At 55.1% G+C, this 27,005-nt stretch overlaps 1 protein-coding gene across 6 annotated transcripts in view; it reads left to right on the top strand.

Moving 5' to 3' along the window:
* Positions 1-26,626, top strand: part of RAB11FIP5 (RAB11 family interacting protein 5) — a 44,249-nt gene extending 17,623 nt beyond the window's left edge. For 3 of the 6 annotated variants that reach the window (XM_087735706.1, XM_087735707.1, XM_087735708.1), the window contains exons 3-6: positions 1,508-2,246; positions 12,596-15,196; positions 20,905-21,094; positions 22,228-26,626. In XM_087735706.1, the coding sequence (XP_087591832.1) occupies positions 1,508-2,246; positions 12,596-15,196; positions 20,905-21,094; positions 22,228-22,437 (3,740 nt within the window). In that variant the 3' untranslated portion in view covers positions 22,438-26,626. The remainder of the gene's footprint in view (positions 1-1,507; positions 2,247-12,595; positions 15,197-20,904; positions 21,095-22,227) is intronic. The other 3 variants (XR_015699512.1, XM_087735709.1, XM_087735710.1) reach the window with 3 other exon arrangements.
* Positions 26,627-27,005: the final 379 nt, after the last annotated feature.

Genomic DNA, 27,005 nt, shown 5'->3' with positions numbered 1-27,005 from the left:
CCCTGGGCAGCCTGTTCCAATGCTTGACCACCCTCTCGGTGAAGAAGTTTTTCCTAATACCCAACCCAAACCTGCCCTGGCGCAGCTTGAGGCCGTTCCCTCTCGTCCCATCGCTTGTTCCTGGGGAGCAGAGACCGACCCCCCCCGGCTCCAGCCTCCTTTCAGGCAGTTGCCGAGAGCGATGAGGGCTCCCCTCAGCCTCCTCTTCTCCAGGCTGAGCCCCCCCAGCTCCCCCAGCCGCTCCTCGTAAGACTTGTGCTCTAGATGCCTCTGGAAGCGGCTTCCTGCACAAACCCTCCGAGGCCGCCTGCCTGCTGGCAGTAACGTGCTTGCCAGAACGGGGGCAGATGTCTAAGATTTTGCTTTTCATGCCGAACCTGTGTATGAACAGCCTGCTTTCCGTTGATGCTGCAGGGCTTGCGAGCTACGAGGGTTCTTTAGGACCGTTTCTTCTCTGCCCCCTGAAAGCAGGTCGCTAACACTGACAGCAGTAAGTCCCTGGGAGAGGGCTGGGCGACGCAGAACACGTTGCTGCTGCGCTGCTGCCCGGCTGTCTAATGAGACGCCTCCGGCTTGGAAGCAAAGCTGAAACAGTGACCGGTGATTAAAGCAATCTGAGCTCTTGGCGCTCAGAGAGCGGCGATTTGCAAACAAAAAAGGCCCTTGTAGTGAATTAATTCTTGCTGTCCCTTGAAAACAAAATATATAATTAAATGGTTTAATTGGCTGGAGACAGCAAATTCCCATATTGGGTGGGAGTCCCTGGGTACGTGCTGCTTCTCACCGTGCTGGTGAAGCCGCCTGCGCGACGCCTCTCGGTTTCTGCTGGGTGACGTTGCCGTGCGCGGCCGCAGAGCGAGCAGAGGCACCAGTCTGGCCCCATCATCCTCGCGTCGTGGTGAAGGAGACGGCATCTCTGGCTAGGAGGGGAGAGCAGCTGCCTGCCACCTGAAGGCCAGGCAGTCCTTCTCAGCGGGCTCTCCCCGTAACCCCAAAGACGTGCCGAGCGTTAGCGACAGCCGCAGGGTCAGGCAGCGGGAGGGAGAAGCAGGCGCTGGCCCCTCCTGGCTGAGCTCAGGCAGAGCAGCAGCCTGGCCTGTCGGAGCGGAGCTCAGAGGCTCCTCGTCGTTTATTCAATGCAAACCCTTAAATCGCATGGAAGCATAAGCCCTTTAAGTAGCTTCTGGGTAGATTCTTGCATTTATTATTGATCTCAGATCCTTTCAGGCAAGGGGCTTGTCATCTTACAGAGACTCCTCTCTGGATCCTGCAGTGGGAGGCGATGTGCTTGGGGAGAATATCGTATAGCCTGTATAGCCGCATACTTGTCATCCATGCTTTGCATTTCTAGTAATTTAATTATAATCCGATAGAGCCTGGGAGGAGAAAGCCGGTATGATTTCACAGATCTCTTTAGTGTTTGCAAGTGGGAGATAACCATGCTTGTCGTACCTGTGCCGGTTACTCAGATGGCCTCACCTCTGTTTTGTGTTTTATTTCCCCCCAGTGAAAGACTACTTGCCATCTCCAAAGCTGACGCACAAGAGAGCATTCAGTGACGATGTCTCCCAAGTCAGCCCGGTCCTGGAGCCCAAAGCAATGCAAAGCCTGAAGCCAAAGAACGATCCCGTGTCCCGGTCTTCCCTCTGCATCAACGGGAGCCACGTTTACAGCGACGAGCCTGCACCAAAGAGCCCCATGTCTGTCCTGCAGAGCTCTGCGCCGCTGTCCGTGCCCAGCGTCCCCAGACGGCAGGAGGAGGGCTTCGGCTTCACCCCCCTCCATCCCGACTCCCACGAGGTGCCTTGGGGGGTCAGCAACTTTGAGAGGACACAGCAGAGAGACGAGCCCAGGTTCATCCCATCTCCTCCCAGCTTAGTCTTGCAAGAAGAGCTCAAGGTCTCCACAAAAGCTGTCACTCTCAGTAACCATCTGGGCAGAGCCAAGATGGAAGAAAACAGTCGCTTAGAGAACAAGCCGACTCAAGCTGCAGCACCCATGGTCTTCTCCACAGAACCGACGAAGGACAAACAACCCGAGGAAACGAGGAAGGAAGACAAGAAAGCGAAGGGCGGCCTCTTCCACCACGGGGGCAACAAGAGTGACGTGGGGAGCAAAGGCCAGGGGGAGAAAGTGGGACCCTCCCACGGCTCGTCCGTCCACGCGACGGCAGGGGGAGATGAGAGAAATAAAACCAGCAGCTGGTTCGGTTCCAAGGAGCCCAAAGAGTCCCCGCAGAAACCCAGGTCAGTGAAACGGGTGTGTTGACGTCTAGGCCATTAACTAGCTGCCCCAGCCTCCCGTCTTCAGTGGCTGCGCTGTTAAATGCCCTCCAGCATCAGCAGAGGACCGGTCCCCATTGCTCAGCCAAGATGACAGTGGGGGAAATGCTTCCTTGGTCTTAAATGTCTCAAAGGGAGGGTGATTTTTCCTGGATTCTCCCCTGGCTGCTGCCACAAACCAACTCTGTTTGCCCTCCCGGGTCGTGTTTCCCAGTTGGGGAAGGGAGGGATTTCTTCATGGAGAGGGAGACGTTTCCCTCTGGAGAGGTGAGGCTCAGCGTGGTCACGCCAAGTGTTTTGTGGCCTCGAAGGAAAGGATCGTTATCCTTTAATTAGCTAACAAAGCTTCCCTGGCAGTCAGTGTAGGATGTGGGACATAGTGACATGTAATCACGTTTTTTTATTAACAGCCCACCCCCTCTGCGTCGCTGGTCTGGCCTGGGGGTGCGGTACTTTGGTAACTTGAGATATTATTAATATTTCTGAAGTAGCTAATCCCAGCCCTGCTCTTTCCTCTTCCCATCCCACCCCAGCCTTCCCTCCTCCCGATTATGAATCTCTAATTGTTCTCGCTTCGTGTGATGATTCATCCCTCCAAATCCTCAGTACCGTATTTGCGGCACACAAAACGTGGTGTTCCTGCTGTTTCTGTGCGGGCTTTATCGCGACAGCACGTCACCCACTTCCATCCCCGTAGCCCCCGGCAGCTGAGCTGGGGGTCCAGAGGTCGACCGAGAGCCTGGTGCAGTGTTAGCAGAGAGAGGGAGAAAACGGGGTTAAAAGCAGCCAGGGAAAATACCTAGCAGTCGAGAGCTGGTTGAATCTAGAGAGTTGATTTATTATAGGGATTTTCTAATCTGGGCTGACTTTAACCTAATTTATTAAGCGGAAGGATTTTAATTCAGTCTAAGCCTCCTTTAATGAGGAGGGCACTCATGGTTTATTCAGCCTAGCCAGATTGCTACACGGGTTAAACTGCTTTTAAAGCGCTGCTCAGACGTAAGCGAGGGGGTGAGCACATCGCTCAGCGCGGCTTCAGAACAGGGGCAGCCCCAAAAGTCCTCCTCTCCTCACCCCACGAGGAGATGCTGTGCTCGTAGTGGTCTTTAAGGCCAACGGGAGGCAAGGCCGTGCTGCCACCCCCCTTCCCAAGGACCCAAGGCCACGTGTCCTTGTCCTGCGCGCCCCACGCAGTCCCTCGAGAGGAGCGTGTGCCGTCGGTGCGAGGATGGGAGAGGAGCCGCCAGGGCCGGTAAGGCTCGGTCCTGCCTGCTGCCACGCTGCACGGGCAGAGCTGGGGACACCGGGGCAGGCGGGGAGCTGCTCCCCTGCGTCACGAATGCCCCGTCTCGCAGGGCCCGGAGCCCTTTCGTTGGGGAGCAGAGCCCAGCTCGCACAGGGGAGGCGATGGGGAAGGGAAGGACCAGGGACAATGTGGGCTCTCCGTCGTCGAGCTGCTCGAGGAGAGATGGACGCGAGGTCCTGGGACTGCTGTGGCTTCATTCCTGCGTACGGGTCCTTCATTCCCAGGAGACTTGAAACCCCGGTGGTTTTTTGGCATCACATCCCAGCGCAGGGTTTGTTTCTGGATGAGACTGAAGTGCTCTGGTCTCTGAATGCTGTGATTGAGGGAGGACAGAATATTACCACTCAAGATTGCTCTTTATTTTTTTTTTTTTTTCATTTTGCGGTAATAAACCTGCTGTTTAACTCCTAGAATAGAAAAGATACCGTATGAAAAATAAACGCATAAAAAATCCTACTGTATTCAGGCAGCGACTCCACAAGCTGAGCCAGCCAGCGGAGTACTGCGAGCCTGCGATGTTCGCGTGCGGCGGGATGGGAGATGCCCCCTGCGTCTCCCTCTGCAGCCTTTTCCTCGAGAAACGCGTGAGAAACCTGCGGCTTTGCAGTTGTCGAAGGAGGCCGCCGCGGGCCGCGCGTTACAGCCTGACGTGTGAGCCGTGCCTGCCCCACACCTCTGATGGACGCTGCTGTCTTCGAGGCGAGGATGTCGGATCTGGCTGTAAATCATCTCCCGGACGCCTGTAGCATCCAACCCAGCAGATAATCGCCGTGAGTGCAGAGGTGCCCTTAAACACTGCTGGTTTCTAACAACCCTCTGCCTTTTTTTAAATGACAGCTGCTGGACCCATTCCCAGCGTTATTCCTCTCCCGGAGGGTTTTCACTCTGTGTGTTGGGTTGTTTTTTTTTTTTTTTATCTACTTCAGTGCTCACAGCTTAATTTCAAGCTAAGCTGAAGCTAAGCTTTGCTTAGAGTTGGTTTGCCACAGCATGCCGAGGACCCCGTCTGCAGATGGCTGTCTTTTAAGGAGAAACCTGGATGAGCCCTGCGACAGCAGCTTCTCCAGCTGGGTTTTTCTCTCCGAAAAATAGGAATTGCTTTGAAGCAGCACCGACTGGAGGGAACAAATTCACAGGGGCCCCTTTCAGGGTGTTCATAAGCATCTGAATGGGTTTTCATTGCAGTTTGCAATTTGAAAATGGGAAGTAATGAGCTTAAACTGTAGCAAGGGAGATTTAAGGTAGTCATTAGGAGAAGTCTCTAATGGAGGATGGTGAAGTGCTAGAGCTGCCGGGCTGGGAGGAGGAAAGCCCAGCGTCTGGGGCTTTGGGGCCCAGGGTAGATGAGCAGCTCTGGGGAACGTTACCAGAAGCATTTGTCCAAGCATGTGGCCCAGGCTGGGCGGTGGAGATGGTGACTGAGTCTCATTTGATGCAAAAATGGCCTTTCCGTCATCACAGGGAGATGGACTGTCTCTAGTCTGGCTTTCCTGGTTCTTCATTTTTTCTGACCATTAATTACAACGTCACTACTTATTCTAATTATGCAGAACTCTAACTTTTCTGATTTTATTCTCCTTCCTTACACTGAACGACCTTGTGGACCATGCCACCGATTCAAGTCAAAGCTGTTGAAGAGCTTATTAGGTCTTGATGGCGTCAGGTTGGATGTACGGTCTGGTGCCATCCGTTGGGACAGTCATATCCCAACATATCGTAATGATTGGGATAATCCAATGCGCGTGGTCTCTCAAGCGTGCGACTGAAAAGTTAGCAGTGCTTATCTGTAGGTGTTTTATGGCTGTCCACCTGCATCTGGAGGAGCTGTTCAGTTACCAGCGTAACTTCTAGAGCTGAAGATGGATTAACCTTTGCTTTGGAGAGAGAACCAGAGCTGAAGATGGATTAACCTTTGCTTTGGAGAGAGAACCAGCCTCTGAATCGAGCAGTTTTAACTCTTTGACTTACCTCCAGAAAGGACTTTTTCCCCTCCAGCTTTCCTGATTCTGGACACTTCAGCTTCGCAGCTCCTATCAGCTGAGCAAGCAGCATCTTCTCACCTTTTTGCCCACCGTGGATAGGTCAGTTTTTACCCAGAGCTGAACGTGGGGAGAGAGCATCAAAAGCAGTCACCTTTGCAAGACCAAAAAACTCAACTTGTAATTAGTTAAAAGGTCTGTAATTAGAAAGATCCTTTACACTTAAAATTTAAAAGTTAAGGTTTAAATTGGCCTGCAGCTAGGACAAGTTTGGCACAGCTTGTCTGTAACCACTTGCTCTTGCAAAACCACACCCTTTCTAAAATAAGGAAGCCACTGACTTTCGGCTGGTTTTAACTTCAGCTTTATAAAAAGGGTTTCTGTTGTTACGGGCGGTTTTTGCTGAGCCGTGGGCAAGCGCGCGCAAGCTGGCTCTGCCCTGCGAGCTGCAAACCTGCTCGCTCTCTTACCCAGGGAGAGGGCTGGACATTTCTGCCTTCAGCCCTTATTTACGTGTTCGTTAGCTGCTTTTGACGGGGAATCAGGTCCCAAAGGCTGTGCCTTTCTGCCCCGGCTTTGCTAATCCGTGGCGGCTATGGGGCTTTGATACTGGCTTGAATGGAAGCAGTAGGAAGATAGATAGTGTTTGCTCTTTGGAGACCTGAATAAAAGCCCGTTTGGGGTTTGTTGTTCTTACGGTTGTGTGGTCAAGGGTTGTATGTAAGGAAGAAGCTCAGCAGGTTTATTTGAGGCAAGGCCTGGGGCTAAAACAATTGGTTTAACTATTTTCAGGGTTTCCTACAATGTTATCAGAGCTCCACAGGTCCCGCTTCCTGCAGCGTGAATTGGGATGATAAAATGAGGCTGCATCTCATGCTTGGCAATAGGAAAAAAGAGAAATTGCGCTCTCTCTTGTAAAAATAATTGCATTAGTGCCATTTGCAGGTTAAAGCCCCTTCCCTCCGTCGCTGCTTTCATGGGGGGAAAAAGTAAAATCACTCCCCGCCTCGGTTTGTCGCTCCTCTTTCCATAGTCCCTACCCTTATATCCAGCAGTGAGGCCAAATATTGACTTGAATTCCTCACTCTTCATCACGTACTCCTAAAAAGTACATTTCCTAAATGCTGGAAATGGGAAGAAGGTTTTGAAGGACTGGAGCACAGTCCTTGGACAGGCTGGCAGCGGGGAGCGGCGCGGGTGGACCAGGTGAACTCGTCGCTGGGGGTGAACACCGGTGCGTGGGACAGCCCCCTCCAAAGCACCGTTACCGGGGAATTTCAGAGCAGAACCTGGCAGGCTGCAGAGTTCGACCAAGAGGAGCACTGTGTCGTGAGCACCGGGGCATCACGGGTAACGGTGATGCTGCCGATGAGGCCATCGCGGGAGCCGTCAGGGCCACATCTCTGGCACAGGTCTTGTATCCGCGCGAGCTGCAAAACCGCACACCTACATCGGATCAGCCACAGGGTAAAAATGATCAGGGATGGAGCTGGACATTTTCCCTCTGGCACGAGGGTTGTGGGGAGCCTGCAAGGGTGAAAAATGGCTCTTAAAATGCCTCTGCCTTCCTTTTGCTTCCTGAGCCTGCATTTCCCAGGGATGGACATGAAAGCAGGATGGTGAATCAGATCCTAAGCTGGCAGTTTAGGATCACTAGCTCAGCCCCGGTGAGACAAATCTGCTTTGTAGCTGTCCAGGTAGAGCACAGCCCCGCTCCCACCCCTAAAAGTGGGTTTTGGGGTTAACACTTTGCATCTGCCTGGGCTCCTACTGCCCAGATCCTCTCTCTGCTATTTTTTTTTAATTCCTGTGGGTTTGGGGCAAATCTCTATAAAGCAGGACTTGTCCATTTTAATTGGGATGATGGGCAGGTGAGGACCAAGGGGAAAGCAAAGTGGTTATTGCACAGACAGCTAAACTTCTCTGAAATTGCTATTTAAAAGCAGCATTTGCATATATTCTCTGACTCCTTCCCGCTTGGGTTCCCACCCTGTACAAAAACGTCCCAGGCTGCCATACCCATCTCTTCCCAACCCCTTTGCGTACAAATCCTGCCGTGCCAGCCTCGCTCGCACCGGTGGGAGGAAATTCCTGATCCCTGCCAGGCTTTGAAGCCGCCGCCGGGGCCTCTGGTCCTGCTGGTTTTCCACCCTCCCCGGCTCACAGCGAGCCCCGGCTGCGTGCTTGTCTACGGGGAAATGGTGCAAAAAGCAGCTTGCGAGCGGCAGGGTCGTGGCACTCCCCTGGATCCAGCCCTCTTAGGAGGGATTTTCCACTTGAGCTTCAGCGCAGCTCTTAACCTTGGCACATTACGGCTGGATTTGAGCCCTGCCTTCCCCAAACCCCTGCTTTTTCGGCGCATGTGCCGTTTTCTTTATCTTGACGGTGCAGAGTTACCCACCCTCCTGCAGATGGGCTGCGATGGCTGGGGCGATGGCTCTGCAACTGCAGAGCTGGGGCCGCTGCCTTCAGCCTGAAATTCAGGCTGCGATCTGTAGGGTAAAAATCCCCCTGCATTGAACAAGCTGTTTCAAATCAACTTTCCATCAGGGGGTTGCTCAGCAATATTTTATTTTCCTTTTTTTTTTTTCTGCTGAGAGGCTAAAACGAGTCTGTGAAGTGCTGCCAAACAAATAAATGAGGGCAGAAAGGTACCCGCTATTTATTTTGGCTGGCGGAGCTGTGTGCTGGGGTAGGGGAGGAGGGTGAGTCAGCGTTTCAAGGCAGCAAAGATCTTCGATCAGGCTGCTGCAAGCGGAGGTTTCCCTCTAGAGGAATCCGCCGTCCTTGGCTCCTCGTTTCGCTGAGCACTTCCAGCATCCTTCATCGGAGAGGGGAATCGGGGCTTTTTGTGGGGTGGGTTATTCATGGAGAGAGCGGGTCTGCTGCCAGCGCCAGGCTGGTAACCAAACCGGGGGATGCTTGTCCCGAGGAAAGGGGTTGAACGGTGACGGTGCAATCGGTGCTTTGAAAACCCAGGGGAAAGACGTGGGCTCTGCCGCCGGGAGTTTGCGGCCGAGAGCGGTTTGTGCAGCCCCTGAGGGAGCCGTGGTGGGTCCCAGCAGGAATGGGGACAGGCAGTGGAAAGGAAACTTCTTCAGTAGGGGGTTTTGGAGGAGGAAAACCGGAATTGGACAAAAAAAAAAAGATGGAATTCAGTTCTGTCTTTATATCTTTAGCTTGGCTTGGGCTGCACACATTGGGGGAGGATGATATGGGACTGCTGCCTGGCCGGGGAGAGATTTGGGTCTTCCTGCGCCGCAGGCAGAAGCTACATCGCTTCTGGTTTCCTTCCCTCCAAGAAAAGATTCGTGTTCACCCACCTTCTCTCCCAGGCAAAGTGCAACCTTCCTTTTGCTGCATCCTGATGCTGATGTGCCGGTCACGACGGGCATGGGGCAGTCGGGGGCGTGCTGAAAGCACCGTCCTGATTCTGCTGGCCTGGACTGTGCAGGCAGCAGCGCGGGGCTGGGACCACCTTGCTGGCGTGGATGAAAACGGCTCTTTCTGAGCAGGTCCAGCAGCCCCTGAGCCCCATCGTGACTTGGGGAAGGAAGACAGGGTCATCTTGGGTGGGTCTGAAGAGACCTTGAAGCTGTTCCTCCACCTCCGTGGATGGGGATTTGCAATTTGGGGCACTGCCCATCGTGTCTGCCTGGGCAAGGGGCTGCTCTGGCATCAGCCAAACCCTGGGGAAGGAACTTCAACCATCAGCCTTCTGGCAGCTGTGAAGGTCGTTAGCAGCAAGCACTCATTAGGAGCCTGAAGCTGATTAATGCTCTGTAGCCATTTAGTGCTAGAGCCCAGCAGAACTGGCTGGATCAGGCCTCGGTTGCTCTTACTCAGCACTAAATGCTCTTTAAGCAGAATCACAAATGAGGGATCTTAAGCTGGACCAAAACATTAAAGCAAGCTCCAGCAAGAAGGAGCAATCTCGGGAGCAAGCAGAGGTAGGGCAGCGCGTGTGCTGTTTGCAGCCACCCTGAGATTGTGGTGCTTCAGGTTGGACCTTGCCACCTTCCCTTTCCAGCTGGAAAGGAAAATTTGCCATGTTTTGCCCTGTTCCACCACAGATAAAACCCATTTGTGGATCTTGTGAACTCACCCAGCTGGACCTTGGGTCATGGGCAGCTGTGCTCCTCTTCTGGAGAGGTTAAATTTGAGGATGGTTAGGGAAAAAGGTCAATTTGCAGCAAGTGGCAGCAAACAGGAGCCTGTGCTCCAGCGTGTGTGTTCAGCTGAGGAACGTGGAGCCACCCAGCAGCTGCAGGCATTTGTCTGCACCTTCTGCATTCAGAACACCAGAAGAATTGAGGGACTCGGTCAATACGAGCCGTAGCCTTGAGACCTTCGGGACGGCAAACACCAAATAGCGGTGGCAGAGCTGGGGAGAGATGGGCTGCCCCGTTTCCTTGCGCAAACGCCGTCGTGCCGCAGCGCTGCTGCCTCATGGATGGGCTTTTACAGAACAGCGAGGATGGCCTGTGGATGGTCCGGAGTGGGTCTTGTGCTGGAGGCAGGGTTCGGATGCGGAGCACGCCAGCCACATGCCGATCCACAGGTCACAGCACGCCTGGAGAGGTTATTTCCAAGCAGAGAGTGGCTGCCGGTCCCTCTGGGGTGGTTTGTGCCTAAAGGTCTATCACCTTCTCCATCACCTTCTCCTATTGCTTCTCCTGGAGGTTTTCTCTGCTCACCGAGAGCTTAAAACACGCAGGGAGAGCTGGGCTGCTCAGTTATCTTCTGCGGAGGTGCCCGGCTGCCCGCAATGGGTTTTCCAGCCTGCGACACACCGGTGGCCCAAGTGGGGAGAGGACGCGGGGACGCGGCACGGCCGGGCTGTGCGGGGATGGACACCTGCGCCACGGCCACCACTGCTGCTTGGTGACAGCAGGAGAGGGCACCCACGAGCTGTCTCTGCCTGCAGCACCCAGCGAGCTGCAGGTTGGAGTGGAAATGAAGGTTTTGGGCCTTTTTTTGTGCCTGAATGACTAGTTCTGCTAAGTAGTATCTGGCGTAGCATCTGATGGGTGCTGGAGTTGAGCCTGTCACGCTCGGCCGCTTGCTCTGTGTGTTACCTACCTAAAAACGGGGACGGGGGGGATTTGGTGGCACTGATTGCATAAATAGGCACCTTCCCAAGGTAGCTGCTCAGCATATGATGCGTGAGGGGGGCTTTGAAGCTGCCAGGAGCGGGAAGAAGTGGGTCCTACCCCACTGCTGCAGTGTGCATGGGCTCCTGCCCTCCTGCGCATCGCTCGTGGTCCAAGGTGTGCTGCCGGCGCGTAACCCTGCCTGTTTGAAAAGCAACTGATGCTGACTGCACCTTCACACGTCGTTAACTTTTGCCTCAAGATGGCATTTTTGCGCTTTAAAATGTCTAAGGCTTTTTGTGCATCCATGAGAACAGATGAAAATAGTTGTCCAAGCAACTTTGCCATTTGACAGCGCATTGATCGTGATCTTCCAGTGCCGCCTCTGATCCCTATCAGCAGCTCGGGTGAGACAGTGAAATGCCGTGATGTAGCCCCAGGGCTGGACATAGCCCGTGCATATTGGCAAAGCAATTACTTTAGTCATTCCTCGTTAAACTTTGATATGCCCAGGGCTGGCTGATCAATGTCCGTATTTCTCCCAAGCCAAGACTGGCATCTCTTTGAAGCTCGGCTGTCGTGGCCGATGCAGAAGGAAGCGATCGCACCGGCTCGGTTATGGGGCAGAGCAGCCGCACGTGCCGGTGCCGGGTGTCCCCATCCTGGGGACGGGATTGCTCCTGGCAGGGGTGAGGCAAGGGGCCTGGGGCTCAGGAGGAGGGAGCGCAGCAGTCGGAGCACCGGCTGGGGCACGGGGCGACCATGCCGCACCCTTTGTGATGTGAAAACCGGCCAGCCTGGCCTGGCACATCTTCCTCAAGGGTGGTGACGCTCATTGCTGGAGGAGTTCCCAAAGGAAGGTCAATGAAATCCCAAAGAAAGGTCAGCGTAGTCCCCCTTGAAAAGGCAGCAAAGAGCTGGCCGCTGACTCAGGGCGAGGTGCAGGAGGACACTGACGGTCTGAGTTTGAGCTGTGCTGAATCCCTTCCTCCGTGGGGTCCCCCGCGGGGGTTCAGGCATCTCGGGACCTCAGGCCAGACGGGAGGTGACGAAGGGCGTGCAGAGAGGCTGGGCAGAGTCACGAGTGGGGCCAGGGCCGTGTCCTGGCCACGTGCTCCCTCCTGCTCAGCTCTTGGTCCTTGGCCGCCCGCAGCTGCGCCACCCTCCCTCCTGTGCGAGAGGGAGCACTGTGTCCGCTGCCGGCCTGATATGTTGCCAAACGAGTAACGAGGCACTGGGGTAAACTGGGAAAGACTCACTCCTGCGTGCTCTTACTGGCTCAAGTAATCCTGATCCAAGAGCCCAGCCCGGCTCCTCGTGTGCAGCCTGCCCTGGGTGTGCACCAGCGTTGGGACAAAAAACCATGAGCCGAGTCCTTGGGCCGCAGGAGGTGGGAAAAACCTCTCGGGCTCCTGAGTCTTAGGGCTTGCTGAGGCAGAAAGGGAAAATTTGGAGGACTGTTCTAGAAGAAGGGCTGCCCTTTCCTTTTTGTCGTGCATGCCCTTTCCACGCCTTGACTCCATAATCATTGCTCTGCCTAACAAGAGAGACGAGTATGTATTTGATCATTGCATTGCTTTGAACCGAAGCGTTTGTAGTGTGTGTGGTGTATGCTTACAGCACTGTCACAGCATTAACCAGGAGGACTGTTTTGTCTTCCCTCCACAGCCTGGAAGTGTCTCCTCAGGTAGAAACCAGCTCAGATGCTCCTTCTCATTTTCCTCCCTGCTCCCCTGCCCAGTTTCCTCCTGCCGCTGTAGCCCATCTCGCTAGCATGCCAAGCGCTAACCTCTCTCCCGCTATTGGAGACAGTCAGTCCGGATGCTTGTCCCCTACCAACCCATTCCTCAACTCCCTGCAGAGCAATCCCTTCTTTGAGGACCTCCTCGCTGACCAGGTACTAAATTCTCCTTCACCTACTCACTTTTTCTCTAGTTTCCCGTCTGGGCCGCATGCTTCAACAGAGGTCGCTGGGAGCTTTTATTCCTCTGAGGATTGCAGTCCCTCTGCCTCCCTAAGACATAAAGACTCGGAGAAGGAGTCTCCAGCCAAAAGCGTTTGTGTCCCCGTTCCAGAAACTACTCCCCCATCAGAAGGAGACCTTCCTCCTCCGGATGAGAAACCCGCCGTCCCTCCTCCCCTCTCGGAGTGGGACGATACCTTCGATGCCTTTGCGACCAGCAGGCTCAAACCAGAACTGAAGAAAGAAAACTTCTTTGCTGCGGTGGCGGCGGAGGGCATGGCTTTCATCGATGATCCCGATGCAGCCAGCCCAACAGAAAGATCAGCTGAGCCGGTTCGCGAGAAGGGGACAAAGGTATTTGAAAAGGCTGATTCGCAAATCGGCAGTGAAATGCCTGCAACCCTACGATCTTGGACAAATTTTTCCAGTTTAGACGTGGGGGCAAACTTGGTGAGCACAACCCAGGAAGCGACCGTGATAGAGGATGTGCTGAGCCCTGTGTCTGCGGGGTCGATGGGAAGGAGGAGGAAAAGCAGCACGCCTACAGTTTGGACGGCCACGTTTGCGTTGGGTAATCCCGGGGAAAAAGAGGCTTCAGCACCACTAACTGCCGAAAATAGTGCTAGGGAGGAAGGGGACAGTAATGAGGAGGAATCCTCTAGTGCAGGGACAAATGGATGGATGACCATAGCCACCGAAACCGCTCCTGACCTGTCAGAGAGCGCCCAAAGCCTGGCTGAGCGGGAGCGTGTGGGTCAGGAGAGCGCGTTCGGCCCGCGGCCAGCCTTCCTCGGCGAAGGCGCCTTTGAAGCGAAGAGCGGATCTCGCGCCGCCGCTTGCGTGCTGCCCAGAAGCACCTTCGCCCCCGAGCCCGTCTCCGAAACCCTGCCAGGCAGCAACGTGGCGGCCGTGCCCCCGCGGGTGCTCACGGATGTGGCAGCACGACAGTTCCCCATGGCCCCCGAGCCAGGGACGGAGCCCCAGGGTGCTGGTAGCAAGGAGGAAGCATTCGACATACGGACTTCAGTCTACCGGCTCCAGGCTAGCATGCGGCTCGAGGCCAGCGAAAGCCGTGTAAAACTCAGCTCCGACGTTCGCGAGAGGCACGTTGTCCTTTCTCCGTGGACAGGTACCCGAGAGAGGGAGGAGATGGCCTCTGGCTCGGCCGCACCACCCCCCAAACCTCCAAGGTGGTTTGCAGCCACAGGCAGCGGAGGGGATGGCGAGGAGGAGGATGCTTGCGACCCACAGCCGAGGCAGCGAGGCAGTGAGGAGCGATGGGAAGACACGGAGGGCCCGAAGGCAGACGTGGAGCTGCCGAGGAGCCATCTGAGCAGCGAGCCCTCTGTCCCAGCATCTCCCAGCCCGCCCGCGCTGGGAGTGGACGTAGCTGAAGCCGGGAGCGAGTTCCCGGTCTCTGAGGATGCCAAATCTGCCGCTGCGGACTCAGCAGCTAATTTGGAGGGGAGAGCTAGCGAGCTGGCAAAAGGGGACACCTCTTTGGGGGAAGACTGGTCAGAGACAAATGAGACGGATGCGGCTGAGCAGTTTGAGACTTGCCCATCGAAGTTCTCGCTAGATGGATTAGGCCAGTCGGGTGCTAAGGAGAGCTGGAGCCAGCCGGGTTTATCTCTGACGGGAGCCGCAGATGGTGCCGAGTGGGAGATGGCGTCCGAACAGGAGCCGTTCCCTGAGAAGCTCAGTATGTCGGGACTAAACCCACCTTCCAAGCTAGACCTGGGCCAGCCGGAAATCTTCTGGACGGCTCTGGAAGAGCAGGAGGCAGCCGGTCACCCTGCAGGCCTCGGCCCGGCGGCACGACCCCAAAGGTTAGCGTGTGGGGAGAGCCCACCCCAGCCAGAGCTGGCGTGGGGTGATGGTGAGGGGCGGCACGGGCCGGCGGCCGGCTCCGCCGGGCAAGCGGGAGGCCGGCCTGAGCCTTGCGCCCCCAGGGCAGTGGCTGGCCCTCCCTGGGAGGCAGAGCAGGGCAGACCCCCTGCCAGCGAGCCCGAGGGGCCGTGGCGCCGGTGCTCGGCAGACGGCAGGATAGACTTCAAGAAGGCTGATTTCTGGAAGCCAGATAGGGCGGAGGAGAGACGCGAGCAGGACATTTCAGCCCCGAGAAATCCCTTTGCTCCAGCACTCAGCCCAAATGCCCCAAGCAATCCCTTTGTGGAGAAGCCACCAGACCCCCTCCCTGTTCAAGCTGTGCTGCCCGAAAGGCTTGGTCAGGGAGGCTTCAGCTTCACCAACCTCCATGAGGAAGCCCTTGGGCAAGGCTTCCAGCCCACTAACCTTCCCGGGGACCCACTGGGCAAGCCTGCTTTCCTGCATGACAGCCAGCCCTTGGCCTTCTCCACCCCTTTCCTTGTGGCTGCAACTAACCCTAAACAGTTTGATTTCCCCTCCCCTGTTGCGTGCCCCGCGAGCAGCGGGGTCCCTGCCGCGACCAGCCGCACAGCCGCCCAGCCCTGCCCTTTGCCGCAGTCCGGTGACACACAAGCTTCAGCACTCGTGGTTTTGCCCAGGGAGACACAGCCAGCTGAGAAGCCCTTTTTCCAGCAGACGACCAGGTGAGCACTCTCCGGGGAAGGCGAAGGGTGTGTATTTGGTAGAGGTGAACCTTGTCTCCCTTCTGCTCTTATCAGGGGGCCGATAAGTGGACCCCGGCTCTGCGTCAGCAGCTCAGGATTGCGCTGACTCCAAGGAGGCCGCTCCGTGGTCCTCTCTGCCCTCACCTTCCCGTGGTCCCAGAGAGTCCAGCTTGTACAGCTTGAAGCCTTGGCTCTCTCGGATCACGGTGGGGAATGGCCACTGGTGTCCTGTGTTTGCCCTAAACTGGGGCAAACGGTTTGACGCATCCAAGACCTGCCCCAGCTGAAAATTCAGCCACAGCAGAATTGCATCCGCATTTCACTCGATGCTAATTTTGGCTCCATCATCTTCCCTGTGCTTGCAAAAGAGGTGCCTTTTCCGTGTCTGCCAGGAGAGTTTCCAGCCGTTAATGCTCTCATGAGTTCTTTCATGGCATGTGCGCAGCTGCTGCCCCTTCCCTTTTCATTAATTCAGCTTTGGTTTCTTTCCTTTTTAAACGACCATCAGGTACTAAACCCCTTCTTCTCTCCATAGCCAAAAAAAAAAAAAGTAGTTTCACCAGGATGGTGGCAAAATGCTGTTCTCCCCTCCCTCCTCGAGATGCCCGTTGGTTATGGAGCAAGTGGGACTTAGCCTTAAGGATAACGGGAATGGGAAGGGGGGGTACCGCGGCAGTGCATCAGATGAAAGAAGGGGCTGTTCCTCCTCCCAGGTCAGTCTTGGGCTTGTAGAAATGCTGTGAAGCAGAGAAGGGTGCTGAGTTTAGGGCAGGGAGGCTTGCTCTAAGTTCAGCTCGTTTTCCTGGTACACCTTCCCCTGGTCTGCCTGGGCAGGAGAGGGTTGTCACGGGCTCTGTCAGGTATCAAGGATCAAGCTCTTACGGTTTATGTGGGGACCTGGGTCTTCTAGCAGTGATTTGTTTGATCAGCCTCACTTCTGCAATGGCAAATGGAGCTTCATGGGGGCACTGAAATGATAAAATCCCATCTGGCCCAAGAATAATATTGGTCATGGCCCCAGGGAGAGAGAGGGCAGGAGGATGGGGACAGCAGAGCTTAGCTGAGCTCCAGCCCTTCTGCACAGGGATCCCTTCTTGCTTCGAGCGTGCGTTTGATGTGCAAAATGACCTCGGGAGCAAAGACCAGCAAGAGATGGGTCTCTTAGCTGATTTTTTTTTCTTCTTCTTCTTTATCGAGGCCAGATCCTCAAATCATTCTTAATTGGATTATTCATCCTCCAGCAAATAACCTTGTTCGAAATTTGCAGAGAGCAGGTATACAGAAACCTCCTGAATTTTGGTGATGTTTTTACGTTTCATGGAAAGAGAAGTGTCCTGCAATCCCAAAGGGTCAAATGAGGCAATGAGAGAAGTGTAGTCCCAGGGCTCTCTCTGTCGATAGTGTGCGCGCACAGTCGCCTCCGGGCTTGCCTGTGCACCCATCCAAGGGCTGACCGGCTCGTGGGAGCAAAGTGGGCTTGGACCTAAGAGCTGGTCGTCGTGTCAGTGCTGGCTTCTGTCATGAGACACATCTGGGAAGTCCTTGAACATCTCTGCTCTGGTTTCTCTACCTGTAAAACGCGGATGTTTGGGATACTTGCTGCTGTGATTCAAGAAGCTTTGAAGAGTTCCTGAGGTCTCTGTGGAAGGCTCTGAGGATCTGCACTACTTTATAAGGTTGGGGAGATGTGGCTAATTGTCATGGGGGGAGAGAGGCAAGGTGGAAAGGCCCTTCTCCAGGTCCCCGCGGTGATGCTTGCCTTTCCTAGGATCATCTCCTGTTAGGCTGGTCAGTGGCATGCAGACAAAGAAAAGATATGATAGAAAAAAGGTGGAAGGAAAGAGGAAAGACTTCCAACTTAGAACAGTCATTAAGGCTTAGCTGGGTCAAAAGTGTCTTTCTCTTCCATCGGATGAAGAAGGAGCTCGTACCTGGTGTGGATTATTGAGAGTCTGGTGTGCTGGGGTTATGTGCCCTCCTCGGGAGGGATGGCAGCTGTGTGTGGGGACCTATGTCTCTTCCCAGGTGGCCAGAGTGGCTCTCTGCTGGTCATCTTGGTCAGGATGGCAAGTCAAGTGGTAGACCTGTCTATCTGAGTGACACCAGCACCTCCTGCCTAGTCTGGCCTGGTCACAGTGAGCTGGGAGGTTGTGCCCTCCTGGAACAGCTTCTTGTGTGCCAGATTTGAAGATGCAGCTGGGGAATTCAGAGTCCAGAATTCAGGGTCCAGAAGAGCATGTGTTGGGATTGCATTTGCAGATCCTTCCCCGCTCTCCTGCAGCGAGGGAGGGCTCTCGCCACAGAACTGTTGCCGCTGGGGTAAGGTGGGTGCTCGGAGCATCGGTTGCAACACTCAAGTGTACGGAGGCTCCCCTTTCGGCTCTTTGGGGAAGGGCGGGATGGTGCCTTCACCGCTGGGAAGGTGTCACATCTCTGGTTATTTATAGACATTTATAGACATCTCTGGTCACATCCCCTGGTTCAGGTGGGACCTGAAGGACAGCCCGTGACAGTGCTCTGGGGACTCCACTGCCTTGGGGGAGCCCAGCACTTGTGTGGCTCCTTACCCACCGATGGGGAATTCAGATCTGTGACTGCTGCAGCTGTCATGGCACTTGCAGGTGACAGGATTGGGGACGTCGCAGGTGCCGAGGCGGTATTGGCACGTGCCGCTTTGTGCCTTCCCAATGTCAGGAGTGCAGCAGAATCGTCCTCTTCTGAAAACGAGGTTTCAGGTTGAATCACGTGCCAGTCTTTGTGATCTGAATGTCTTCCTTGTGGAGCCCTGGGGGCTCGGAGAGTGGCTTGCCACGTCCGCAGACAGACCTGGGAGAAGAGAGGCTGATCCCGAATTCAGTCATTCCCTTTCCTCCAGTAGACCCTTTCTCCACGGCGGTCTGGCCCTCGGGTGCTGTGTGCTGCTGCCGGCACAGCAGCTTATCCACAAGACTGATTTCCTTGGATTTGTTGTCTTGTTCTCTGTGAGAAGCATTTTAATGGGTTGATAAAGATTTAATTTCCAAGCTGCTGTCAGGGAATCTCCCCAGTTTTTCACTGTGCTCAGCAATGACCTCGGGAGCATCGGTGAAAGCTGTGCTGTGACACAGCAAGGCTTGCTCAGAGAGAGGGGCCAGGGCTGTGCCACTGCCATCCTGAGATGTTTCCTCTTGAATGAAAGCTTCATCGTAGACATATGTCCCCTCGGAGATGTGGTACCGGATTAGGCAGGCTGTCGGTGTGAGCAGCTAATTCTACTCTCAAGTTCACGTTCATCGACCGGCAGATGGAAACAGGTCCAAGTTCTCGGCAGACCCATCAGGGCTTCAGACGTGGCTATGAGGCGTGGAGCAACCTCTGCTCCCCTGGAAGCACCCGGTGCCGACCATCCCGGGGCAGGATGCAGGCGGAGGAACGCCTCCTGCTTTCGGGACCTTGCAGAGTGACGAGCTGAGGGGACGGAGCCCCTGCTTGGCTCAGCAGGATCCCTGCACACACCACCTTCCCAGCAGGAAAGAAGGAGATAATGTTTTTTTTCCTTTTAAATAACTTTACCAGCTCTGCAGAAATTAATGTGATCCCACTGGCAATGGGGTTGAAAGCTGCCTGCAACCAGACCTGCAGTGGGAAATGTCCACCAGCTTTCAAAATGCATCCAAGCTATCCCACTGGCATCCCAAGGCTGTTGCTGGTTTTCATTCCGTAGAGTGGCCTTGGTAAGTTTGGTCCGAAAGAGGTCCCCTTCAGAGGTCTGAATGTTCGTGACGGCCAGCCAGTGCCCTGCAGACCTCTTGCTTAGGGGTGTCAGTCTCCTGCTTCTGCAGCCATACTCTCGTCTTAGCCTCTGCGCTGGCTGTGGGGATGCATGAGGTGATGGTAGGATCCTGGGCTCCTTACCTTCAGATCTGGCCGTGATGAGCAGTCCTGGTGGTTCCCCAGCCGCTCTCCTTCCCAGGCACTGTGTTTTGAGGAACCATAGAAGTCCTACAGTGGTAGCAGAGCTGTCTTCCCCAGATCCTGCAGTGAACCCCACTTGTTTTGGGCTGGGAAGGAGGCTAGCAGTGGGTCAAGCAAGCAAACTCATTACTTTTTAAAGGACTGGGGAATGAGCAATGTTTTAGGATCTGTGCACGGCCTCCGGTCCGGTTCACCCTCACCCCATCTTATGTCATTAGAAACGGACAACTGCTGGACCGCTTGTCAGGCGGTGTCACGGTGTTCGCAGCTCTGCTGGTGAAGGGTTTGGGCCAAGGTGGAGCATGCTCAAGGCTGCCGTGCAGAACAGCAACTTCTCCAACCCCTGGCGCTGTCAGCGGACTCCCGCTCAGATTTGTGGGATCCCTCTCCATCCTTTCAAGCTGTCCGGGAACCCTCGGCTCTGTGCCCATGCTCGGACAGCTCTGACAAGGGGCGTTGATCCTTTGGCTTGTTGGAGCTGGTCAGTGGCTACCATTGCTGTCCTCTCCCAGAAAATGGATGACAGGAGGCATCGTCGTGGTTGAAGAGGACTTCTAGACGTGCCCTGTCAGCACAACGGGGAGATTGCTTGGTACCTCATCCTGATCCCGTCACCGCTGACAAGGCATGAGGACACCAGCCTTGAGGACCTGGGCCATCCACCTGGTGCCTTATGTGATGCTACCTTTGTCCCATCCTCACCCATCAGCTCTGTGGGCGTTATTCCTCCTCCCACAACCCATCCTACCCACACCCTGAGGTCCCCACTTGTAAAGAGAGACTTGCCCGCCTTGCTTGAGAGCTCCTGCAAGACGTCCCCCTTCCCCTGCAGCGTTGTTTGGATGCGCAGCAGTTGGGATTATCACCCTTTGCAGGGTGGCTGCCGCATCTGATGAGTGCGGAGGCTTTGCAGAGCTCCCAGGTAGATTTTAGGATCTTTTCATCCCGAGTATGGTGTGCAGGTCTGCCTGTTCCTTGCAGGAAGGTAGCATCAGGTCACTTCTCTTTCCATCACGCTGAAAAGCAAACTCACTTTGTTTAAGCCCAGAAACAATCTTTTGGGTGAAGAGTGAGGCAAAAATAAATGAAAATGTAATTCCCCCTTAAGTGCCGGAGAAGGTGCATTCAGACCCCATCTCCTCGCCCTCCCTTTTGCCTAGCGGAGGGGCACAAATCCTGCGGTGTCTTCCAGGCAGGTGGAGCCCAGGTCCTGGGCTGAGGCAGTGCAGGAACTGATGCACGGTGGTGCAGGAGCATCCCTGAAGCATCCGTGGTGACCCCAGCCGCTAATCTGGGGGCTCCTGGGCAGCAAAACGCCCCTCTGGGCAGTGGGTGCAGCAGCCCCCGATTACCTGGGACCTGGGTTAAGTTTCCCCCAGCTGTGCCAACACGTGGCGGCCGGGAGTTTTGACTCTCAGCGTGGACCAAGCAGCATAGGTGTGGGCACGGAGACCTGTTCTGTATCTCAGCCAAACACGTGTCCTGGGGCTCCTTAGCTCATCTCTGGGTGGAAACAGTGCCGGAGAGCGCTGCGGGCTGCCTGCTCCGCAGGACGCTGGCTCTCCTCTCTCTTCTCGGAGCAGGTGAGCTTTGAGCAATGCAGGCACAGAGGATGTAGCTGTGTGGAGCTGACTAAATTTGATAAGTGGGTCCCACCACCATAAAAACCATAGGGAGAGCCAGCCACCCAGCTCGGCAGGGCGTTAACTGTCCGACCTCCTTGTTCTCCTTAGTCCTCACCCAGTGAAACCCATCAGCGCTGCGGTGCAAGAGGTCTCCAGCGAGAAGAAGCAGCAGCACAGGTCCAGCCTGACGACCGCTCTGAGCAACGGCCTGGAGAAGCTGAAGACGGTCACCACGAGCAGTGTCCAGCCTGTGGCCCCATCCTCTCACCCGGAGAAAACGGACTCAAAGAAGTTAAAGGTAGGAACCTACCACTGAGGTGAGAGCTGCATTCCCACCCACTTGAGGGGGTACTGTGGTACTACTTGTCTGTAGTTGGTGACAGAGGTGCAGAAGACGGGTGTTGGAGGAGGTGGAACAGGGTCCTGCCACAGTGTGAGCGGAACCATGTGTATTAACCCCGACATTCTTGGTCCTCGTTGCCCAGCCTCCCACTGGCCTCCCTTCCTCCATGACCTGGCCTCCGGACCTTCTCACCCCGTTGATCTTCTCCCACTGCTTGCTTTGGTTGGGGGTTTTTATTGTACAGTGTGTAAGCAAATGCCTGGTTATCCGCAGGATGTGAAAGATGGAGGATGTGATAGCTGCCTGACTGAAGGCCTGAAGGATTTTTTCCTCCTGACAGAGGGAAGGTGCTTCCTGGAGCCTTGCTCAAACGCTGCTTGCCTGGCTGTATTTTAAATGCTGGCATGTTGAGGCAAGCAAGATACCTGTGTCATATGTCTGAGGGCACGATCTCACGGGGTTACCTTCTCCTTCCCCTTGTCTGCTGCCGCTCTGTTTGCCTCCCCAACTCGCCATGTAAAATGCTGCTGCTGGGGTTCACCTGAGTGGACTCCCCTGGGTGTCTCATCCTCTGGGAGCTCCTGAGGGGTCTTTCAGCTCTTAATTCTCTTTTCCTGTCGTCATCCAGGCCTGCTGCTGGAGGACTAGGGAAGGGGGAAGCCACAGAGAGGTGGGGTAGCTGATGCCAGGCGTTTCTATGCCAGCCCAATGGGCTCCGTTGTGCCCATGCCCTTAGCTTCTCACTGCTGGGGGAAAGAGGTTTGGCACAGTCTTTGGGCAACCCTGTTAAACGATTCCTTCAGCTGGTGGAAGTGCCCAGCAGTCACCTCTAGCCCCATGGAGAGGGCTACGTTGGCCTGGGTGTCTGGGCAGTTGTTCTGTCCCCAGTATTTTTGGGTGACTCCATGGCACGTGGGAAAGCTGCTTTGTAAAGACACGACATGATAGCTGCACGATGTCTCAGATTTGGAAAGAAAACAGACATAGAAAATACTGATTGCTTTGGTTGTTGCTGCACCTTGCAAGCGCTAAAGGGAGCAGCGGTTTTCGTTTGGCTCACTGAATGTTCCTCTTGGTTTCTACCACAGGATCCCGCCGTACTGGACCAGTCAGCCAAGTATTATCACTTGACCCACGATGAACTCATCCAGCTCCTGCTGCAGAGAGAGAAGGAGCTGAGCAAGAAGGAGGAGCACATCCATGAACTGGAGAACTACATTGACCAGCTGCTGGTGCGCATCATGGAACAGTCTCCCACGCTCCTCCAGATCCCGCTGGGGGAAAGCAAGACCAAGTAACCTCTCCCCAGAGACCAGCGTCACTTGCCTCGAGCACTTCTCCAATAAACACGCTGCAAACATCCCTGCACTCCCCCCTCCTCTTTCAAGAGGGCTCCAGTGGCTTCTGTTCGCAGAGTTTAGCAGGAAAGGTTATCTGCTCCTTCCCAGCCCAAGCTTCTCCCAGCTCTGGCTCCAGGGAACTATAGGGTGGTGGGCTGTCATCCACCCTATGGGGAGGAGCAGAGCCTCCACATGAGGCAGACGCCTCCTTAGGTTCCTGTCGTCGTGACCAAGCGGCCTCTTTGCAGGCACTCATCCTGCCGATGCTTTAAGTGGTCCACGGACATTAGAGAGCTGGAAACCAACCACCTCGCTCATGTCTTCATCCTGCTCCTGCTGCTCTTCTGCCCACACTCTTCCTCATCTCTTTGCTCTGAAGTGGTGTACCCTGGCTGATGTGTTAAGTTGGTTGATGACATCAGGGATGCTTAAACTCAGCAAGGCTCTACCAGCGCGTTACTGTCTGCTGAGCCTGCTCGGCAGGGCAGCTAGGGGAAGGGGCTACCGTTGGGTGCCTCTTGCCCTTCCTGCCCCATACGTTGTACGCCCAAGCAAAGGGTCTCCGTCCGAAGAGCCAGCTCCAGGTTGTTGCGGCACCTGACCGTATGGGAGACGCTACACAAAGCGACAGCGCCGGGGTCGGAGGCCGTAAAGGACTCAAGCCGACATCACTGCCTGACCGTGAGTGGCGTCGATTCCTTCGCTGTGTGCATGCAGAGTCTGGCCGCGGCCTCAGTTACCCAGCTCAAAACTGAACTTGCGACATGGGAGAAGGGCCAGCGATGGTTTGTGCACCGTCAGTACCGCAGGAGATCTTCTCGCACACCACCCGACCCGTCACCGGGCTGGCTGGCCCCCGGTGCCCTGGGGGGGCCTCCTGTATGTATAAACCACAGCTGAATTTTCTACGCGGTATTTCATTCCCCCTTTCCTGCGTCCACAGGAATTGCTTTCCACTGGCTGCCCCCCACCATTGACTTTGCGTCGTCTTTCTCCACGCAACAGGAAAACGCCATCGGGACCGAAGCTCGTGCGCAGAGGAGGATGTCTGACTGCCCGGCCACCTCTATGCATGACATCCTGCTAGGTCAGGCATCCGTCAAACGCTCTCTGTCAAAGCTAGCAATTCAGTAATCCTCGCGGACCCCCGCCAAGCCAGTATTAGTACCCAACACCGCTCGAACTGTATCGCAGCTACACGCCAGCGTCCGGTCTCTGGCGGCTTGGGCCCACCCTTAGGCGTTGTAGGCCAGCTCTCTCGGGAGCCGAATGCTTCTTGCTGCTCACTGTTGAGCGACCGTCTAAAGGCCTCCGATTTACGTGGTTTAGCAGCCGTAGGTGATGTTAGCCTGAGGCTGGTGAGCGGTGCTCCCGGCCGCACCGGAGTACAGCGCAGCTTTTGATTTGGAGATGCTGTGGAAGGGCGTAGAAAGGACGTTGCTCCCTCTCGTTCTGCCGGGATTTTGGCTAGAGAAGGTGCCGTGCAGGCAGAGGGTCCGTTGGTGTGGGACTGGAGCTGTCTTGGTGTGTAAGGCATCTTCTCTCTCCCGTTCATCTCCCAGAGTTACTGGATTCTCTTAAAACCTTCATATTCTTTTCTCCTTACTTGCTTCGATGTATACCATGACTTTGAAAAATGGTGCCTTTTGCAATAGAACAATAGCAGTTTCCTACCAAAAAAGGCTCTGAAATCCAATTCTCAGTTCAGTGCAACCCGGCTGGGGCAGCTTTCTCTTCTGTTTGCCTGCTAATCCGAACGAGGCGAGTTTATTTGTAAGCGCAGACAGCGGAGCCTTCCCATCCCTGTGTGCAGGTTGCTGTTGGTCTGCGGCAGGAGCGCTGCATGGGCAGCTCGCGTGACGTGGGAGGCAGGGATATGAAGGGATGACGCTGGGGGAAGAGCAGGCCAGATGTTCCAAGACAAAATACAGCTGGATAAAGACAGTAGTGGCTCATGCTCCAAGTCTGAGGTTGGAGAAGTAGGCTGTCCGAGTAAGAGGTATCGGCTGAAAAGGAGATTTGGCGTTGCTGTCATTGACGACGTTTAGTCGTGCCTAGCCTGCCGACCATCGCGGGAGGAGGAGGATTTGTTACCGGGGAAGATAGCGGCTACGAGCCTTTAGTCCCTACCTGCCTTTGCCCCTAGGAGGAGGTCATCTGGGGTTTCACACTTCTCTACCTGCATCTTCACGTTCTTCCTCCCTCTGTGTGTCTCGGCCGCGGGGACTTTGTTTCTGGTGTAAGATGTGAGGGTCTGAGGGAAGGTGTTTATAGAAGAGTACCAGAAACCTCTCTCTGTCTATATAATCAAAAGATCCCGTGGCCTGAGAGCTGGGTTTCCCTTTCTGGGTGGATGTCTCTTGTGGAGAAGCTCTCCCTTTTCTCTGAAAGCTGGCCGGGAGGAGCTGCGGACAGTCCAGCGTCGGAAGAGCGGCGTGGCGCGGGAAGGAGGGCCGGGAGAAGGGGCAGCCCCGCCGACGGCAGGGACGCAGGGCAGGGATGCGGAGCGGTGAAGGCTTACGTCGGGCGGGCTTTGGTAAGGGGGAGGCACAGAGCCGAAATCCCACGCTGGCTCTCCGCTCCCTGGAAAATCGCTGCTTCCCGGGACTTCTCCCCTGTCAGCGATGTAGGTGCTCCCCACACACAAGTGCCAACGATTTAAGGAGCTTGCTGCACCTCCTCCCTGCCTTCTCCCCCTCCTCTTCCATCACGTTTCACCGCCTCCCTAATCCCCCCTCTGCCTTAGTCAGCTCTGCCTTGTTTTTTCTCTCCAAAGCTTGAATGTTTTGCACTTTACATATCCAAGTTAATCTCAGAGCTACAGCAGGCCGTACTGGGTGTACGGCCTTTTCAGCAATACGTGCTCCCTCCCGTGTCCCGCCTCCCTTGCGGCGGCACAACGCAGCCCCCGAACCGCCTTCCACCCGCGCCGCCTCGGGGGAGGCTGGAGCGAGCAGGGCTGAAACGTTCTCGCCTTGACTTTGTGATGGCAGAGCATCTCCGAAGGGCGAGGCGGGGGTACGGCAGGGGTGCCTTGGCATCGCGCCTGCGACGGGGGGGCTACGGAAAACAACAAGCGGTGACGACAGCCGAGGCCGCCCTGACGTTTCGTGTCTGTCCTCCAGCGTTTAGAAGTCCAGAGGTACCGACAAACGATGAGTTGTGCGTAGGAAAAGGCTTTTTAAAGATGTTTCTGTCTTCGTTCTCCGTTTCTCCACCCTGCTGTCCTGCAAATGTGGGTTTTTTTCCCCCACCACACAGGTTTTATTCTCTGCGTAAGAGCAAGCAAGCTTGGCTATACCACAGCACTGAAGCCGGAGTCTGTATAATTTTTTTGTTAAAACCTCTAAGTTACCAGAGGGAAATGGTTTTGAGGACCTAGATGTTTTCTCGTGGGGGGGGGGGGGGATGAGAAAAAGAAGCAGGGGAAATGTTCTCAAGTTGCTCGTGTCCCAAATCTCCGTATTTAGAGATTTCTTTGCAAAAACAGGGAGGTGAGCAGCACTTCTGGTCAGCGTGCAGGGTAACGCTCCGAGGTCTGAACCGAGCGGACGAAAGGGCTTTGATGGGGCCGGCAGCAGCTTTTCACCGGTTCCGTTTTAAACACGGCCGTAACAATTACTCTGTATTTTTGCCTCCTGGTCCGTCTTTCTCTTTCCACGCTCAAGCTGTTTGACAAGGTCTTCCGCAGGGTGCTGTTGCTCACAGCTGTGCTCTGCTTTTGTTGTCAGCCCACACTTGGGTTTCTTGCTTTTAAAGAACTCTGGCCAAGTGATTTATTTTTTTGCCTTGACTGGCCCTCCTGGCCCAGAGTCGTGGGCCAGAAGCACCGCCAAGATATATCCTTAAACTGGAACAAACCTGAAGGGATGTGGATCCTGAAGCGTCACGGCGACTCGGCCGTACGACTTGTCTGTGAAGAAACCGCCGCGTGGTTTGTGTTATAAACGGGGGGTGGAAAAACATCCCAAAACGGGAGAGAGAAGCGTCGGGGGTTTCAGAGTTGTTGATTTCCCTGTACTTCACGTACGCAGGAGTGGGTTCTGTGTGTTTCATGTTTTAATAGTTGCAACTAATGTTTATAAAGAGCTTGTTATTTACGTTTTAAGCACTTTAAAAAAAAAATAAAAGTTGTTCAAGCTGTTCATAGATACTTCTGATTTATTGACAACAGCGTCTGTGCCGATAGCACTTGGACAGTGAGTGACATTTATCTGTTTATTTTCTGAAGTAGGATGACGGCGTCCAACTTCTCCGGCAGCTTTTCCAGCATCGTTAACAGTCCCCAGGCGCCGTGCGGTGGCTGCGGGGGGTGGTAGCTCTGCAGGGTTACCTCGGGTTCCTCTCCGAATATCGCCCCGGCCTGCGTCCATCGGTGCACCCGAGGGGCTGTAAGCTCCTCTCGGCTTTCTTCCCTGCGCCTTGCCATCGTGTTGCGTGCTGAGCGACCGCAGGAGCTTGGCTCGGGTGGCCGCGCTGCCCCGGGGGGTCGGATGTGCCCGCAGCTCCCGTTGACTTTGCCCCTG

This window comes from Nipponia nippon, unplaced genomic scaffold (assembly GCF_047370975.1).
Source record: "Nipponia nippon isolate SJK-2023a ecotype South Korea unplaced genomic scaffold, ASM4737097v1 scaffold_6, whole genome shotgun sequence".
NCBI classification, from domain to species: domain Eukaryota; kingdom Metazoa; phylum Chordata; class Aves; order Pelecaniformes; family Threskiornithidae; genus Nipponia; species Nipponia nippon.
This window is presented reverse-complemented; position numbering and strand designations above follow the sequence as displayed.